The following is a 16,897-nucleotide window of genomic DNA, read 5'->3' on the forward strand; positions in this document are numbered from 1 at the left end:
GCTAACATCTATCAGTTCCTAAGCACCTAGAACAGTACTGCATAGCCTGATAGCCTAAATGCTCAGTCCAGCAAGCAAAATGGCTGACTTAGATCTGAGGGTAATAGGAATGCTACTTTGTAATATGGGGTTCAGACAATTTCTTAAGTTTAGATTAATATAAAAAACCCACCACTATATGTAAAAGGTTAACAAACAGGAAAAGAAATTCTAAAACATGCTACATTGCTAAAAGAGCAGATATTATTGCAAAGCTGTCAGGGCATAGTTTGCAGACCATTCAGCCTAATCTGCTATCTTGGACACCTGTCAAATATATTGTCACATGTCCTGACCTCCAAGATGTTCTGGCCCCAGTGTACACTAAAGTAATGATGTTGGTCACCTGCTCTCCATTTCCAACTATCTACATTTAATGGATTCACATGAACTTACCGTCTAACCATCCATTTTAATACCCCAACAAGGAAAAAGAACTGTTATTAACCTGCATTTCAAGCATTCTACCTGATTTATAATTTAGAAATACTTGCTCATAGCACCAAGACAAATTCCAGATAGTGGGTACGTACTGGATGCTGGCTTCTCTTCCTTTTCCCTGGACTTTGCTCGCAATGATCCGCTGGATGAAAGTGGTGGAGATGGCTGTCTGACAATCAGAATTTATAAAACCTTGTTAAATATCTTAACTAAGTAAAAGCAATATCAGCGTAGTTTTTAAAACCGTCAATTTTTTTTTGTGAAAGCTTTCCTAACCTACCTAGCGGTAATCATGAGTGTGACTCGGGGTGGATTTTACCTGCAAATAGCAGTAATTCCGAGTCACACTCAGGCTTTAACTTAAAAACCCCCCACTTACTTTTTTTTTTTATTTACAGGTTTTTTTTATTTAAAGTTTATTAATATTATGGCATATTACGGTGAGTTATGCCTAAGAATTATAGCCTACAATGTAAAATAAATTTCCATGCAAAAAATGTAATGCTTTTTGCATGGAAATTTGGACGGAATTAAAACGCTAGGGGGGTTAAACATAAACATGTACATATGTTTGTTAAAAGCCAATATGAGAGGTAAATTCATTGTAAAAAAATAAAGTGACTTGCATATACCTGAAAAACAAACTCCTGATGAGTTAAGTGAGGAGTTTAAGAGTTAAGTGACGGGGATCACTCCTTTCAATTTTTTTTTTTAATCAGACTAAAGGTGGCCAAAAATATAAGAGAGATGTTAAAACATGTGTTTAAAAAAGTTGAGTAAGATGTAATTTCTTTACTCACAGTAAAATCCAAGTCCAAAGTACAAATCCAAAATTAAGGAACCTACACTAAAATTAGATATTGGCAAACAAAAAAGGCTATAAACAAGCCCAGGTTAGTGTAAGGCTATAAACAAGCCCCTTACACTATCTGGAGGCCTCAATTTTGTAGCAGTACTAAGTACTAAAGCAGTACTAAGAGCAGGCTATAAAACGAATACTATCACTATACTATATATATATATATATATATATATATATATGTTTCATGGCTAAAGCAAAACCCCCCACTTCTTTGTTTAATGAATTTAGTCTATGCGATTGTACTAGAGATTGGCCACATATTACCATTCCAACATAGCAAGGCTATAAACACAGGATGTGTGAGACATCTTAACATTAGTAATAAGGGCTGTCCCGAAAAGATGTTGTTCTTTGAAGGCAATAAATGTCAAATTTTACTTAGACATTGGGTCCTCAGACCAGCATTTTAAACAGGATGCTGTTTGCACGTGTATACTGTACTGTATATTGTATGCGAAAGATAAGCCTTAAGTTTTCCAGCAAGAAAATATAGTTTAAGTATAAAGTTCCAGTCATTTTCTTAACATGCCTTTTCAATAAAGGATCCACTGCCAGTAGAAAGATTTGTAAGGCATTTTAACAATTGTGCAATGGTCTAACAAAATCACAGAATAAGGCAAAGGGCAGGGCCAGCCAGATAGTTCTAAAACAGGGTTTAACCCTACAAAAAGTCTCCTTGTTAAGATGTCTATATTGAGGGTAGACCCCCAAATCCATTACAAACCAGAACAACTCTGGTTGATTTTTGGGGGGTGTTAAAGGTAGAGTAAGATTTCAAAAAGCAGGTGGAATGGAAAGGTCTTCGGGTCTCAGGGAAGACCCAAGACTAAAATCAGCAGGCTAATCCTCTAGTTGGAGTAGTACACATTAGGCCTGATTTATTAAAGCTCTGCAAGGCTTGAGAGCATACATTTTCATCAGTTAGGCAACAAATGATTTTTTGGAAATCCATTCCAGATTCACTGATGAAAGTGTATCCGCTCCAGCCTTAGGGAGCTTTATTAAATCAGGACCAATGACCAATTCTGCTTGTTATCTTTATTTGTTATCTATGCATGATCATGACTGCTGTATAACAACATCTTATTGAAACTATAATAATATAACTATAACGATACATACATATTGGACAGATATGAAACCCCAATATATACTTTAAAAGTATATAAAAAAAAAAAAAAAAAAGATTATGTTGAATGAATAGATCAGCTTGTGTAAAAATAAGAGTAACACATGTTTTTTAGACAGTAACTGTATTAACTACCAACTCAGAAGAGAGCCATACCTCGGCAGAGAGACCTCCAGTTGTAGCAAAACAGGGCTTAGGTACATGTTCAAGGCTTCTACTATCTCATTAAACTGTGCACTGTATTTCTTCTCATTCTCGTCTTCTTGATTACTAGGCTCGTTCTATAAAATATAAGTAATTATTATAACTGGATTTTACTGATCATAATAATTATAATCTCCTATATATATTTTTTTCTAATTAGTTGGTATACTTTACTTCTTTTTGCTTGTCCTTGGACACTACCTGATCAATTTCATAAATAAAAAAAATCTTTCTGGAAATTCCTGGTTTTACTTTACTGACTCCTTACACTTGGATAAACTTGGTATAGCTTGAGTAACTGCATCCCAGAGCATTTATAATAAACATCCAAACTACCTCAACAGACTTTTATTTCAGAGTACCAGCACAGTGACAAAAAAGTGAAAAGGCCTGGCAAGGATAGTGAATCACTTTATAAATGCATTTTCTTTGTCTTTGAGCACATATTCACTAGCATCTAACACAGAGGAAGGCCGGATATGGCCTAGTCAGTATTCCAGTCCGGCCTAACGCCCTCCTAGTTATTTATTGTTGAATCTGGCCTAATTGAACTGTCATGTTATCACAAGTTCCCGCGATATCATCGAGTTCCCGAATTACTATGCCTAAAGAGAATAAGCAACGCGCAGCTACCAGTCTCCAGGAGGTTGACCTCGAACGTCGTGTCTTCAACCCCGAATGGACTGATGAATTATTCTTCGTCCAACGTGGCAACAAAGTCCTGTGTTTAGTGTGCAATGACACCAACAGCATTTTCAAGCAATCGAATCTCAAGGGGCATTTCGATGCCAAGCTTGTGCACACAAACAGAGACTACAACGCGGATAAGCAGAAGACTGAGGCTGCTCGCTTGCAGTCACGGTTGGAAAAATCCTTTCCCTGGACACCTTGTTTCTTCTGGTCTAGTGTGCCTTCTTGACCTCCTGAAAATGGCCTAGTAGTCCAAAAAGTTTGCTAACCCCTGATCTAACATATGCTTTTCTGCATTTCCTGTTCCTGAACAAAGTTTGTTGATACTTTTAGGTGGAGATGACCCCTCTCCATGGCAGCTGTCAGCAATTAGTATAATTTTGGTGCAAGTACAAGTACAACATGTACAGACAATAGTGTACAATGTAGAAAGGATTGTCTTTGTGATAAGCACATTTACACAGAAACTTTTTCTTATTTTAATAAAAATGTAATAAACTTGGATAGAAAGCCTCTGTGCATATCTCAGCTTTTGGTCAAAAGCCAGTCAACATTCCCTAATTTTCCTAGGCTCCCCTTTAGACCTTGCTGTAGTCCATCAAGCTGGAGAGCCATGAAGAATCTAGAGAAGGTGAGAAAACAGCAGGCATAACATTTTCTTAGAGAAGGTGGAGATTTGCATTATAAAGTTTTCAAGAATACAAATTAATTTTTTATACACTCTACCAGGAACTTTTTTTGTTGTGCACTGTTTATATTACCACTTACATGAAGGCTGGTCACACACTAAAGATTGCAATATTGCACTTAAGTTCAAGCTGTAATCAAGTCATTTCTGATCTTCTGGTGACTTAACAACAATTTTAGAATATCTCATTATTGCACAGATTGATCATCTTCCTAAAAACATATTACTGTAAGTCACTATTCTTTATAGAAGATGGAAGAAACATAGCGGAAGCTATTACCCATCATCACCATCAGATAAAAGTAATGGCGGGTCCTAGCCTTACAACAATGTCAAATTGTCTTTCACACCTTCTTGTATCCCTAGAAATACAGGTCTGTCATAGTTCATCTCCTTCCTTTTTCACCCCCTTTCATTTATCACGATACCCATGAAACATCATCATGTGCAATAATAACTGGAAGGGTAATGGACACTGCAACTCACAACAGTCTCAGGATAAAAGTATGCATGGAATTGCTCAAGGTGATTTTGTATGTCAATCCCCATTTATATAACACTACAGGGTAACATACTTGAGATATATATGCATGTCCTAATAAAATGTATGAGCTTGTTCACTATACAGAAAGGCACACGAGAAACAGAAACTGAGTAATGTCAACCAGGGACAATCATTTTACAGATTCATCAAGACATTTTTGAGCGGCAAACATTACCATTGCTGGGTTGTTAATTTTTTCAAATGCATTCTTCTGCCTTGTGAAGCTTAGATGCTGTTCCCTTTTGAGGAGATTCTGCATGGTATCTTGTTTGAACAGCTCCATCTTCTCCAACAAGCTGGAAAACATCTGACGATTGACAGAACATCGTCCCACTTTGGCTCGCACTGATGAAAAAAAAAGAGAAACTAACTAATGCAGTAACAAGAACAGTTCTAATTAACAAATAGCAAACAGATACTTCTCAGAACAATGTTTCTTCCAATGAACATTGCCATGAACAAACTTACTGGTTCTTTGTTGTTGGTTTAACTTTCCCTTCTGTGTTGAGATAACTTTTGGCTTTTCAAGTAGAGCTCCGTACAAGAAAGATCTATTGAAAACATTAAAGCAGATTTAAACACAATGTAATTACTGAAATACAGATCATTTGGATTCAGATTGTCAAAACTCAGTAATGAACATTAAAATGCTATGAGTTTGATAAACTGAATATTAATTATATATATTTTTGTCTCGAAAAATTCTAACAAGAAATGTAAGACATTTTAAAATTCTGGTATCTAATGTAGATAAACGAGGAAATGTCTCAAAAGCCACCTTATTTATATGTCTCCCATTGCACATATGCATGCAGACCAAGCTTTCCAGCAAAGTAGATAGAAGGTTGGAACACACAATTCAACACTCCCAGGGAATGCCTGTAATTTATGTGTGCTAAGCCATTTGGAGCACTGTTAGCTAAAAGACAAAAAAGTTGGTGAGGGTGGGAAACACCTGCCAAATGCCCACCTTCTGTAGTATAATTTAGCAATTTTTTCTACTTCCGCAAAGCAAATATACAGGAAGTAAATACAGAAATCTAACATTTCCAAAAGAAGACAAATTGAAACTTTGACCAACAGGAGATCCTTTAGAAAAGTTTAGAAACACAACACAAAACTATACAAAATAACAATATGTCTTACATTTAAAAAGCAAAAAGAAATTAGGAAAGCAGTCCAAGGTCCTGATAATCTGGAAGAGGTTCAGATTAACAGAATAGAGGGATAACAGGATATGCTGTTTACCTGTCTTCTGAATGTTGTAAAATAATAACATTGAAGTTTGATGGCAACTCATTGAACATACTGAAATGCTGCATTGAGATGTTAAGATTCCCCCAAATCTAAAAGATATAAATGAGAAACCATTACACTGCACTGCTATGCAGGGTTTATACACCACTAAGAAAGATCCATTTTGTATGACAGATATCATGCTCTATGAAACATTTTCATTTAATTTAAAGAAAGTCCTTATTACATGTTTTTTTTAAATAGACATTGTGGTAATATGGTGTGGTATCTTAAATTTTGTGAAATTTTCATTGGGTGCACATCTAAAAAAACACTAGGCCTAACTTAAGTGAACAAGGAGTTAAGTTAATCCAATCATCTTCTACTTATTAAACGTTATTGAAAACACCTGCATTTACTGTGAGGATGTACAACCAAAATATGTATTTAGTGGAAGACCCATACCATTACTCCTAGCATACCAGATTATACTCACCTCACTCCATTCCATTGTTCATTTAATCTTGGCAGTTGGAGAGGTAGCCATGATGTGCTGGATATCACATGCACAGCTCAGAAATTGTGACAGTTAAAGGGAGCACTCAGACAGGTGAGATTGCTTATTGCAGAAGGGACCTTGCTATTCCCTTTCTACAATAAAGCCCTGCCTGACTGCAAATTTTTAAACAAAGCTTTTTAATGCTAGTGAACTTGTCCATGTAAAGTAAGCCATATTTATGAATTAGAGATAAACTGAATTTCATGTATATTATTATTGTCAGTACTTTAATAGTGCTCTGTGAAGAGATTCTCACATTTGAGGTAGCAGCCAGTTGTTGCTCGACTTGTTTCCGCAGAGACCCTTCATCGCCTTTCGCTTGTAGATAATGCAAGAGGTTCAGCAAAGCTGCAAACTGAGAGCTGCCTGTATTGCGTGCTGCTGATAGCACTATGTCTTCAGTCATTTCACAGGAAGTACAGCTCTATGGATACAAATGAAAAACAGCCTAATGATTATATAAAGGTCAGCTTTGACAAAATCTTACTTTGCATACAAGTCTTACCCACTCCGTTTTATATATTATCCTTCCCAATATTAAAAATACAATAAGATTTTAAAGCCATATTTCCCTTTCAAATACATATTATATGTGTGTGTGTGTGTGTGTGTGTGTATACATATTTATCACAAAACCACATCAGCCATGTAGCAGTGCTGTCTTCCAACAATCTGACCTTATTATCAAAAACAACAGTCTATCATTACTATACCTGATGAAGAGCCAGAAAAGTTCCTGATGTTATAGAGTCAAACTGTCCAATACATGAACATATCTCAAGACTTGCTGCTGACAAAGTGTCAATCAGCTTGTTTTCTATTGCAGTATTAATGGATTGAAGTAAAATCTCATTGGATTGTGCAAGGTAGGTCTCCGCCAAAGTCCGTCTGGTCTGAGAAAAACAAAATAGAAACAATTAGTAGGAAACAACTAATTAGTTGTAACTAATGTAAGGAATGTATGTAAAAGGTGTGCAAGTGTAATGTGCTTTTGGAGAATGTTTTCTGGAAACACATTACTGGGAAACAGCTTTAGAGAAAGTACTGGAGACAAAGTGCTTTTAGGAAACCTACTTTTAGGAGAAGTGTTTGGGAGGAAGTAGATCAGAAAACTTGCTTGGAAACAGTGTGACTGTTAGGCAAGTAAAATCACAGCAATTGTTGCTAGTTAAACACAGGCACTTTTTGCTGATTGTTGCAAAAAAAAAAAAAAATTCTTACGTTTTCTCGAAGGCATTATTACATTATTACAGGCCACAAATTTGTAAAAGTCCAAAAAATGTATGTAAAAATATAAACTGTCACTGAGCAATACATACATACATACATACATACATGCAAATATACCTCTGACATATACCACAGCGCTGTACAAAGATCAGTGGTGCACTCACATGAGTCTCAGTCATATGTCTAGCATGTAGAGATGAGCGAGAATGCCTCTGACATTCTCACAAAAAATTTCCTTGAACTTCCGATGGGTCCGTGAAATTGGATGTTTGGCTACATTTATTAGAGTACTAGATGATTGCCCTGGTATTTATTTATTGCAATCTTATAGTCAATATAGTCAAAAAAAGTACGTAAAAACAAAGGCAAAAGACAGACTGTGCTGAGCAATACATACACACATACATACATACATACATAGATACATACATAGATGCAAGTATACCTCCGACATACACAAAGATCAGCAGTGCACTCACATGAGTTTCAGAGTCATATGTGTAGCAAGTTTGGTTGAAATGTCTCCATGTGTTTCCTAGTGATGTTGGAACATACATACACACATACACACATACATACATACATAAACACATACAAATATAGCTCTGACATATAGCACAGCACTCTACAAAGATGCCTGGTGCTCTCACATGAGTCTCAGTCATATGTCTAGCAAGTCTGGTTGAAATGTGTCTATGCATTTCATCCAAATATAGCTCTGTCATAAAGCACAGCGCTGTACAAAGATGACTGGTGCACTCACATGAGTCTCAGTGATATGTATAGCAAGTTTGGTTGAAATGTCTCGTTTTCGAGTGATGGTGGAACATACATACATACATACATACGATTTTATATAAATAGATTACAGATAGCAATGTGTCTCCAACAATAAGTCTCTGAACATGAATAGGTACAGGGTATTTGGATCTCTGTGCCCCTGACTGTACAAAATATACAGCACAAAACACATTTAGTGTCAGACAGTCATATGACAGCGTCAACCAGCTATGTACACAAGTCGAAAAACAAAGAGAGAAACATAAAGAAGAAGATAAGAAGAATAGGATAATAGAAAAAAAGAGGGGAGAAAGAGGTGGGAACAAGGGGGTAGGTAGGGAGGGGTGGGGGATATGGAAGGTAGGTGCAGGAAATGACCCAAAAGCATTGTATCATTAGTTAGATGGGAAAAGCAACTGTCTAGACTCAGCAGAACTCTTGAAATCATCACAGTAAAACCAGGTACGTACAGGTCTCTCTGATGGCTGATCCACTGGTCTTGAGTTAAAAAATAATTTAGAATAAATATAAAGGTTATTTCACAAGTGCAATTTTGACTAGCTCCTTTTACAGAGGTTCTATAATGACATACTGGCTAGTAGTCAAGACCATAGTAAATGCCAATCTGATCTCTTGATAAATAGGATTTTCTGTTATCTGATTCCCCACAAGGAAAATATCAAGCCTGGCTTCATTTCACTACTAGACAAGTGAGCTGTTACCATATACAGGTAATTCAGCTAAACTTTGATGTATGTCTGGATCAAGCCAAGAGTATGGATTACCCACAGAATGAATACACATGCACAGTAGGAAGAGGGGCTGGATTGTTTTTCCTGCATAGTTATGTAATGTCATAGCTGTGAACAAGTAGTAAGTTACCTATTGTATTAGGCAGACTGCACTCCGAGAGGCTGGGTTTTTAATTTGAGGACAACCGTACTAAAGACACAGAGGTGTCCCTTAAAGAGATTCTATCATCGGATTGTTCATTTTTACAAAAATATTACTATGTGTAGACATCCCAAAGCCCAAAGACTGCTGCTGGGTAAGACCATCCTGGATGTGATGTCAGAAGTCAAAGAAATGCTACTTAAAGCATTCCTAAACTCAGAATTTTCTCTTTACATAAAATGGTAGTCAGCCCTTTTATTTAAAGTAAAGTGAGTGAGATTGGCAATTTTTTTCCCCCCAATCTACGTCACCTGATCTCAGAACACAGAATAAGAGAGGAGATAATGGCACACCTGGTGGTCGCTCTGCGCCAGCCTGATGAGGGATACTGGGACAATGCGGGACGCGATGGAAGAAAACTCCCGATAGATAAAGGTAAGTCTGTGGTGTGGGTTTTTTTTTGTTTTAGGTAGTTTTGTGTTTACTTCCTCTAAGTTACACACAATGGTATTGCTTTTTGTTTTTTACCCAAGAACTACAAAAAAATGTATCAAGGGGGATGAGGCAAGTGACGGAGTAGCTAGGCCAGCACAAAGGGTAATCAAACACCCCCAGAAAAGGAGAAGGCTATGTCATGCAAGCTTGCTGAGGTAATTGAAGTTTCCTGGAGTAGTGGTATTCCAAGTTCAAAAGCACATTGCAAGTGAACAGAAAATACCAGGTACACATTAAAAATAAAATATTATATATTTTAACAGAAAGTTGGTGACAGGGTCTTTAACATTTAAATCTTTATACATAAAGAGACAGGAGAAATGTCTAAATTTTTTCATTTTCTTTATTTCTGTATGGTAGCATATATATTTCTCCAAGATTGTGAACAGTCTCTAATATTTATGCAAGGATCAAATAGAAACATAATACAGTTTCCATATGCAAAATAAAAATAAAATGCTTACCTTTAAAGCAGAAACTTTCTTTGTCAGCTGATCAAGCCGTTTACCAGTTGACTGTTCACTGGACTCAGGCCATTCAGTTTCACTATCTTCGTTGGTTACAGCAGTTTTCCTTTCATCCTAGAAAAAGCAATTAACAATTTAAGAACTGCTTTAGGTTTAAAAATATGTGCAACTTTATATTATATCAAACAAAATGTGAAGATATGGCTGTATACAGAACTTTAACAAGCAGAAGTGCTTTGTCAGGTATATTATATATATTAGAACATGTATACTTTAAAGTAATTTTTGAACAGCTGTGGCAAGTGAAAGTTGAATCTCTTTATATGTGTATCTATTTTCTTTAATACCAGCAAACAAAAAAAACACAAGAAATAACCATACCAAATAATGTTCGTTCCAGTATATATCTGCATCAAGCGGATCGACTCTAAAGGACTGCAACAGGAGGCATCTTCCAGTTAGATACAAACACCGTGCCTTCAGATCATTACAACCACCTGCTAGAGTCAAAGCATTCGCCAACTGAGACAGCACAGTGGAAAATATTGTGCGGCTAAGCGTTTTCCACTCCTGTACCAAAAAAAGAATAAAGACAGGGGAGCTGATCACCAAACACAGTAACATAAATAACATAGATGGAAAACAAATTAGGTCCTACATTGTACTATATAAAAAAACATTATCTATAAAGTAAGGCCACACGGGGTAACTGCATGATACTATATGCTCAATAATTCAAAATGTTTGATGAACTGTATGAGCTTGGATACTATCCCATTTAAATTTGGACCCTTTAACAGCCTCCACTCCTAGAAAAAGGCTTTCTACATCATTTTTGAGTATATCTATTGGAATTTGCACCCATTTAGCCAAAACACATTTCTGAAGTCTGGTACTGATGCAGAGCGAGAATTGGCTTGTAGTTATCATTCCAATTAATATATTTCTTTTGCAACCAATTGTTGTATATGTTTCACACAGAGCTGCATTCAAATGGAGAAAGCTGCCAGGTAGACTCTAGAAGGGCAATCTCAAGGAGAAAGTGAAGTACATGTGGAGTGTAGACAATTTTTTTTTAAAATAGGAACAGCACAGGAATGTCACAGACCTACATTCATTTGACAGTAAAAAACACAGGGACCACCAGGAGAGATACATTTTCAACATAAATTAATGTTTAGGGTTGCCTCAGTGTACATGTTTATTCCTCTAGAGATGTCTAGAGACACCAAAAGACTTTGGAGCTGGCTTATTTTCGGTAAAAGTGTAGCAATCAGACAAGGTATTATAAAACCCACACCAATATCTTTATGCCTAGGGTAAGGTACCTATAGACAAGAGATATTTCAACGCTTTTACTTAAACTTGCAAACCTGTTCAACAGAATTATAATCTGGGGTGGCTCTGACAAACTCTTCCATTATGACACGGAGGGGCCCTTTGCTTTTTTCCACCTGAAGTTTTTTGCTTTCCTCGCTCATGACAAGCTGCATTATTTCCAACGACAGTTCGGCAAAATGCAGCTTGCTGTTGGCAAGTTTCCTTAGAATGGGCAAACAAATACCCCTTGCCTGTAAAATAAAAATAAATCATAATTAAACGTGCACAATGTCTAAAGAAAGAATATTATGTTTTGTAAAGGCAGAAATGAAAACAATTTTTTTAGATGAACCAAAAAAGGATGCCAATTACTTTCATTTAAATCACACATTTTTGTTTGATCTTTATTTATTTAATAGCTTGATGCTATTCATATGAGCATATCAGTTGTGAAAGACGATGACATGTCCACATTAGTAAAGAGCTGTCAGTGACAGGTGCATTTCTGTACATTGGCTGCACAAATTTTTAAAATGGAGACAAGGTGCACCTTTATGGTAAGGAATTGTCTTTGAGGTTTGAGAAGAACTTTAAGGCTTCTGAGAAGAACCAGATCTGGAAGCCACAAGAGTAACTTATTAAAAATGAAAACTCACAGGAGATCCAAAAAGACAATGTGCCTAATTTAACATAGCTCTCCAATGCTGGGGAGGATACACATTCATCAGTGAAGCTGGGTGATCCAACAAACCTGGAATGGATTTCTTAAAAGTCATTTGCTATTTGTTAGCACCAGATCCATTCCAGGTTTGATGGATCACCCAGCTTCAATGATGAAAGTGTATTCTCTCCAACCATAGACAGCATTACTAAATCATGCCCCTCAATACTATGTCCCTCAAAGCTCAGGCATGTTAGAGCCACTTAGAAGATAGATCCACAGCCCAGTGTCATGTGTGTATGAAATCAAGGTCATGAGAGGAAATAAGACAAAAAACCTCCACTTAGACTTCAGGTAACTGCAGTGCTTTGGCCTGGCTGGCCTGCGAGTCTTCAGAGACAGAAGAGGTGTAGCAGCATTGAAAACTGGCTCTAGATGTGCAAAGGGCAATTCAGCTAGGCACAGATACACAGATGTCTGTTCTAATAAGAAATGATAAACAGAACCTACAGACTATATTTAAACCCCCATTTCGGGGTCTTCTGTGTGACACAGATTCACTAGAGCCTAGCCATACTTCACAAATACAAGAAATAAAAGAACTATAAAAACAGATTTAAATAGCTTCCATATTAGAAATACAGGGAACAATAAAATCAAAACAGTATAAGAAGGACAAATCTTTGTAAGCAAAAGGAAGTGAATTGCATTGTATACCTCAGTTCGAGAAGTATTTTCAATGCTGTACTGTATTTGCTCCAGTATGCTTATTGCTTGCTCTGCCATATTATATGCATCCAAATAGTAACTGTGTTTGCGTTCTTCATCTTCCGCTGTGCTAGCAAGGATCCTTTTAAAGAGTAAAAAAAATGGAAATAAGGGAGCCAAAATAATGAGAAAGCTGAAGTAAGGAGGTCATAAATAATGAGAAAAAAACGAAATAAATAAAATATTCTCACTTGCACTCAATAAATTGGAGATTTGGGTAAATATTTAAAAATCCCCCATTAGCCCAGAATGCATTTATTGGAAAATCATTAAAGCAGAACTATAGTCTAAAAATACATTTTATTCATTCTGCCATTCACAAACACACAGGTAGGAACAAAAGTTGATGAATGTTTTTCTCTGGAAATGTAAAAAACACCAGTCAAGATCTTTTATTAAAGAGGATTATGGATGTGATGTTAAGACATTGCTCATCGGTCCATAGCTTTGTGTGAACACTGGACTTTTGCTATATTATGTGCCCAATGTTCAAGATTTTCTTTATTATGATAAACTGGCAGTATGCTGTGGTCACCATAAATGTTTATGGTAATACTAAGTCTAATTTAAATAGACATTTTAATTTGCTGAGACAAAAAAAAAACTTTTTGTTCCGAAGAAACTGAAGCAAATTTGCCAGAACTTTTATACAATTGATTGCTATATACACAATCTACACATCTCTTGGATTGCTTGAGCAGCAAAGAATGAAATCCGAGTTCTTCAACCCAAAAATATTAACAAAACATAGCATCTACACAAGTTAATAAAATACCTGAGGATAGAGGAGTGGTCCATCAGGAAGTCTGCTCTGTACTCTTGGTGTCCATAATGCAGAAGACTGGCTTCTATTTGACTCATTTTGTCACACATATCAAGCAATGTCACAATGTTCTCTGATGGCGTAACTCCACTACTTATCAAAGCTTGGACATTTTTAAAAATAATTGAAAATTTCCTGTGAAAATAAAAGTATGCACCTGATAAATCGTCAATTACATCGATTTGTTATCACACTCGGACACCTAATTCAACCATATTGTTTCTCGAAGCTGCAATGGGCTTTAGGATTGCATTGGAACCTACTACTATGTACTATACTTTAAACATGCATGTTAGAAATAAACAAATAAAATGTATACTGCATTTTTGCATGAAAAACTAATCTCGATCCTAAACTGATATTTAAATTGCAGAATCCAAATTACTGTCTGACTTTTTGTAAATTCCAATTGATTGAGATGTCTGGGAAGGTTCTCGTTTATCAAGGTCAGGGTTTAGCTAGTAATAGCAAGTCACATATACATGGATTAGTTCTGTAATATTAAAGAGGTTTCATCTTTATTTTAAGCAGATTTTTCAATAGATGAATGGTGGAATAGCCTCCAAATTCCAGATCAAGTACAATTTAATGTTACTAAATGACACTCGCTATCTAGTAATGAGATCCCTTAAAGCAGATTTGTCTCCAACCACTCCTACAAGGCCAACATTAGGATGTCTTAATAAGAGTGTATTATTTTACATGATTATAAAGCCCTTACAAGAGATCTGACCACAAGAGTTCTCGAAATATCAGATATCAATTCTGGCAGCCTGACAAAAGAATTTTTATATTAAGGAAAATCAGGATACTATTATACAAAAAACAAACCAAAAAAAACACTTATTTTTTTACTTGCAAATAAAATGTGGAACAACTGAAAGGATAACCAGAAATAAACTTTACAAGTTTCTTGCATACTGGCAACTTTTAGCTATGAAAAAGGGAAATATTCAGACCACTTGTATCCACTAAAAAAACCATGTAGTTTCTTACCTTGCACATAATTTGGCTATAAGAAGTCCATATTCTGACTCCCTGTTCTTTTCTTTGTGCAACATGTCCTTATAAGCATTTATTGTGGTATCCAGAATTTGACAGGCCTACAAAAATTATTTAGAAAACACAGAAGATTAATGAAAAATCTGACCGACTTACCGTCTGTATCAAGAACCAGCAATTTTTTAAAATAAAATAATACTTTTTGAGGTTGTTTTAAACTTTTTCCCTGATAGTTTCAGGTCAGGTGTCAATGCTCTTAATTTTAGAAGCTTATTTAAAGGTTTCAATAACCTCCTGTGCAAGTCTTTGTAATACAAGTCTTTGTAATACATTTCCTTTCTTTTATTTTGCTATTGAGTTAATAACAACATCATTTTATAATGTTGTTTTTTCAGTAACTATTAATGTTGTTTTTTCAGGAACTATTATCTTATGCCTTAGTGACTGCTTGTTTTACTGCCAGCTGTGGATAGACTATAACATGCACATTTAGAGTCCTGCATTCGGACTGGAACATATTTTCAAAAGATCAAAAGAACGGAAAGCCCTTTGGCTCATAAAGGTCATCAGATCCACTTTTTTCCTTTTATGTTTTTTCAGTTTTTCATTAAGCCTTTCTACTCCCATACCTCTATACCTCTATGTGTTACTTTACTGCTATGCAGAAAATTACAATGTTGTATCTTTTTGGGGACGAACAAAGCTTGATTAGAGGACTACTGGGTTACCACCATTAGTATGTGGCCACATCTAGAGAACTAGAATTGCTCTTGGGGCCAGGCCAAATTTGTTTCTCCTAAGGACTACAATTTGATGTTGGATTTAAGGCTACTTCCAGGTAGAAGAGGAGTTATAGCTTTTTTGATACCAAGAATTCCTTACCTTCATTTAATGAGCCCACATCAGACTTCAGTTTGCTCACAGATTTGCGACCATGTCACAGTCCTCTTTAAATGTAAAGGATTCAGCCCTTTGCTTAGGCTACCAGCTTATCTCCCCTTTAAACTGAAATCTAAACCCCTCCACTAAAATATTAGCAAAAAAGTAACTCCCCCATTTCCATAAAATTAGTAGTTTTGACTGGGTGGGATCCTGGCATTGCAGAGAGGCCAGATACCATGTTTTCCCAGGCAAAGGGGTATTGCATAAGGTAGAGGTGGGTGACCTAATCTTCTCTCTCACAATTCACCTAAATTCAATTTCAGGTTTGTTATCAACATTTCATTATTATAGAGTTAATTTTAAAATTTTTTTTTTTACATAGAGGCTTTTACTTTACATTTCCCTGCTTTTCAATGTTCCTACTTTCATTCATCATTTTCATTTGGGTGATCCAATTCAAACCTTAGTAGTTCCACCTCTTATTTCTGCGCATCGCATGCCACTATTCTTAAATGTATACAGTCTCTTAGATGTGGCCTTGTACTAAAAGAACACCCACTTGGTACAAGTAAAAGTAAACAATTGGTGTCAACATTAGGCATTTAAATAGTGGGTGTCCACTGAAGGCACATTTTCTCCTTTCACTTTAAAAAAAATTTCCTGGTTCCATAAGCATCTTCCTTCTGCTCACTTGACCATAGGTTCCATTTTGGTTGTGTTTTAAAAGCTTTTTGTCTTATCAAAAATCTTACCCTCTCACTCCCCATTGTTTCCTATTACTGGAAACTCTATTTTATCCCCTTGTATGCCAGATGTGCCACCAAACATACAACAAACACATACAGGGCCAAACATTTCATATCAAACATTTCAAGTCCTACTGCGTATCCACTATATAACTACAAGTGGAGGATGGCTACTTCTGTTCATATGTCCAAAGATAGGAGAATTCTGGGGCAGGGTATGCATCTATTTACAGATGCTCCTCTGTCAGATGATCCAGCCTTCTTTTAACTGGATCACTATGTTGATCCTCTAAAACCCTACAAACATCCAGTGTGGATCAATCAAATCAATTCTGTCCAAACATGTATTGGAAGAAGGCAATTCCTCCTACAATTAGCTTGTGGATTAGGGATATTATTAACATCATGTTATTGGAGGATCTTACCTCAACCAATTA

At 36.1% G+C, this 16,897-nt stretch overlaps 1 protein-coding gene across 1 annotated transcript in view; it reads right to left on the reverse strand.

The window, feature by feature from the left end:
* Positions 1 to 16,897, reverse strand: part of CFAP46 (cilia and flagella associated protein 46) — a 99,505-nt gene that overhangs the window by 14,031 nt on the left and 68,577 nt on the right. Inside the window, exons 37-49 of the mRNA XM_072424249.1 lie at positions 14,827 to 14,933; positions 13,783 to 13,965; positions 12,957 to 13,089; positions 11,632 to 11,829; positions 10,640 to 10,828; positions 10,256 to 10,372; positions 7,106 to 7,285; positions 6,649 to 6,816; positions 5,846 to 5,943; positions 5,066 to 5,148; positions 4,773 to 4,942; positions 2,628 to 2,752; positions 573 to 649 (exon numbers count right to left, since the gene is read on the reverse strand). Of these exons, the coding sequence (XP_072280350.1) occupies positions 573 to 649; positions 2,628 to 2,752; positions 4,773 to 4,942; positions 5,066 to 5,148; positions 5,846 to 5,943; positions 6,649 to 6,816; positions 7,106 to 7,285; positions 10,256 to 10,372; positions 10,640 to 10,828; positions 11,632 to 11,829; positions 12,957 to 13,089; positions 13,783 to 13,965; positions 14,827 to 14,933 (1,828 nt within the window). The remainder of the gene's footprint in view (positions 1 to 572; positions 650 to 2,627; positions 2,753 to 4,772; positions 4,943 to 5,065; positions 5,149 to 5,845; positions 5,944 to 6,648; positions 6,817 to 7,105; positions 7,286 to 10,255; positions 10,373 to 10,639; positions 10,829 to 11,631; positions 11,830 to 12,956; positions 13,090 to 13,782; positions 13,966 to 14,826; positions 14,934 to 16,897) is intronic.

The sequence above is a fragment of the Pyxicephalus adspersus genome, chromosome 10, assembly GCF_032062135.1.
Source record: "Pyxicephalus adspersus chromosome 10, UCB_Pads_2.0, whole genome shotgun sequence".
Lineage (NCBI taxonomy): Eukaryota > Metazoa > Chordata > Amphibia > Anura > Pyxicephalidae > Pyxicephalus > Pyxicephalus adspersus.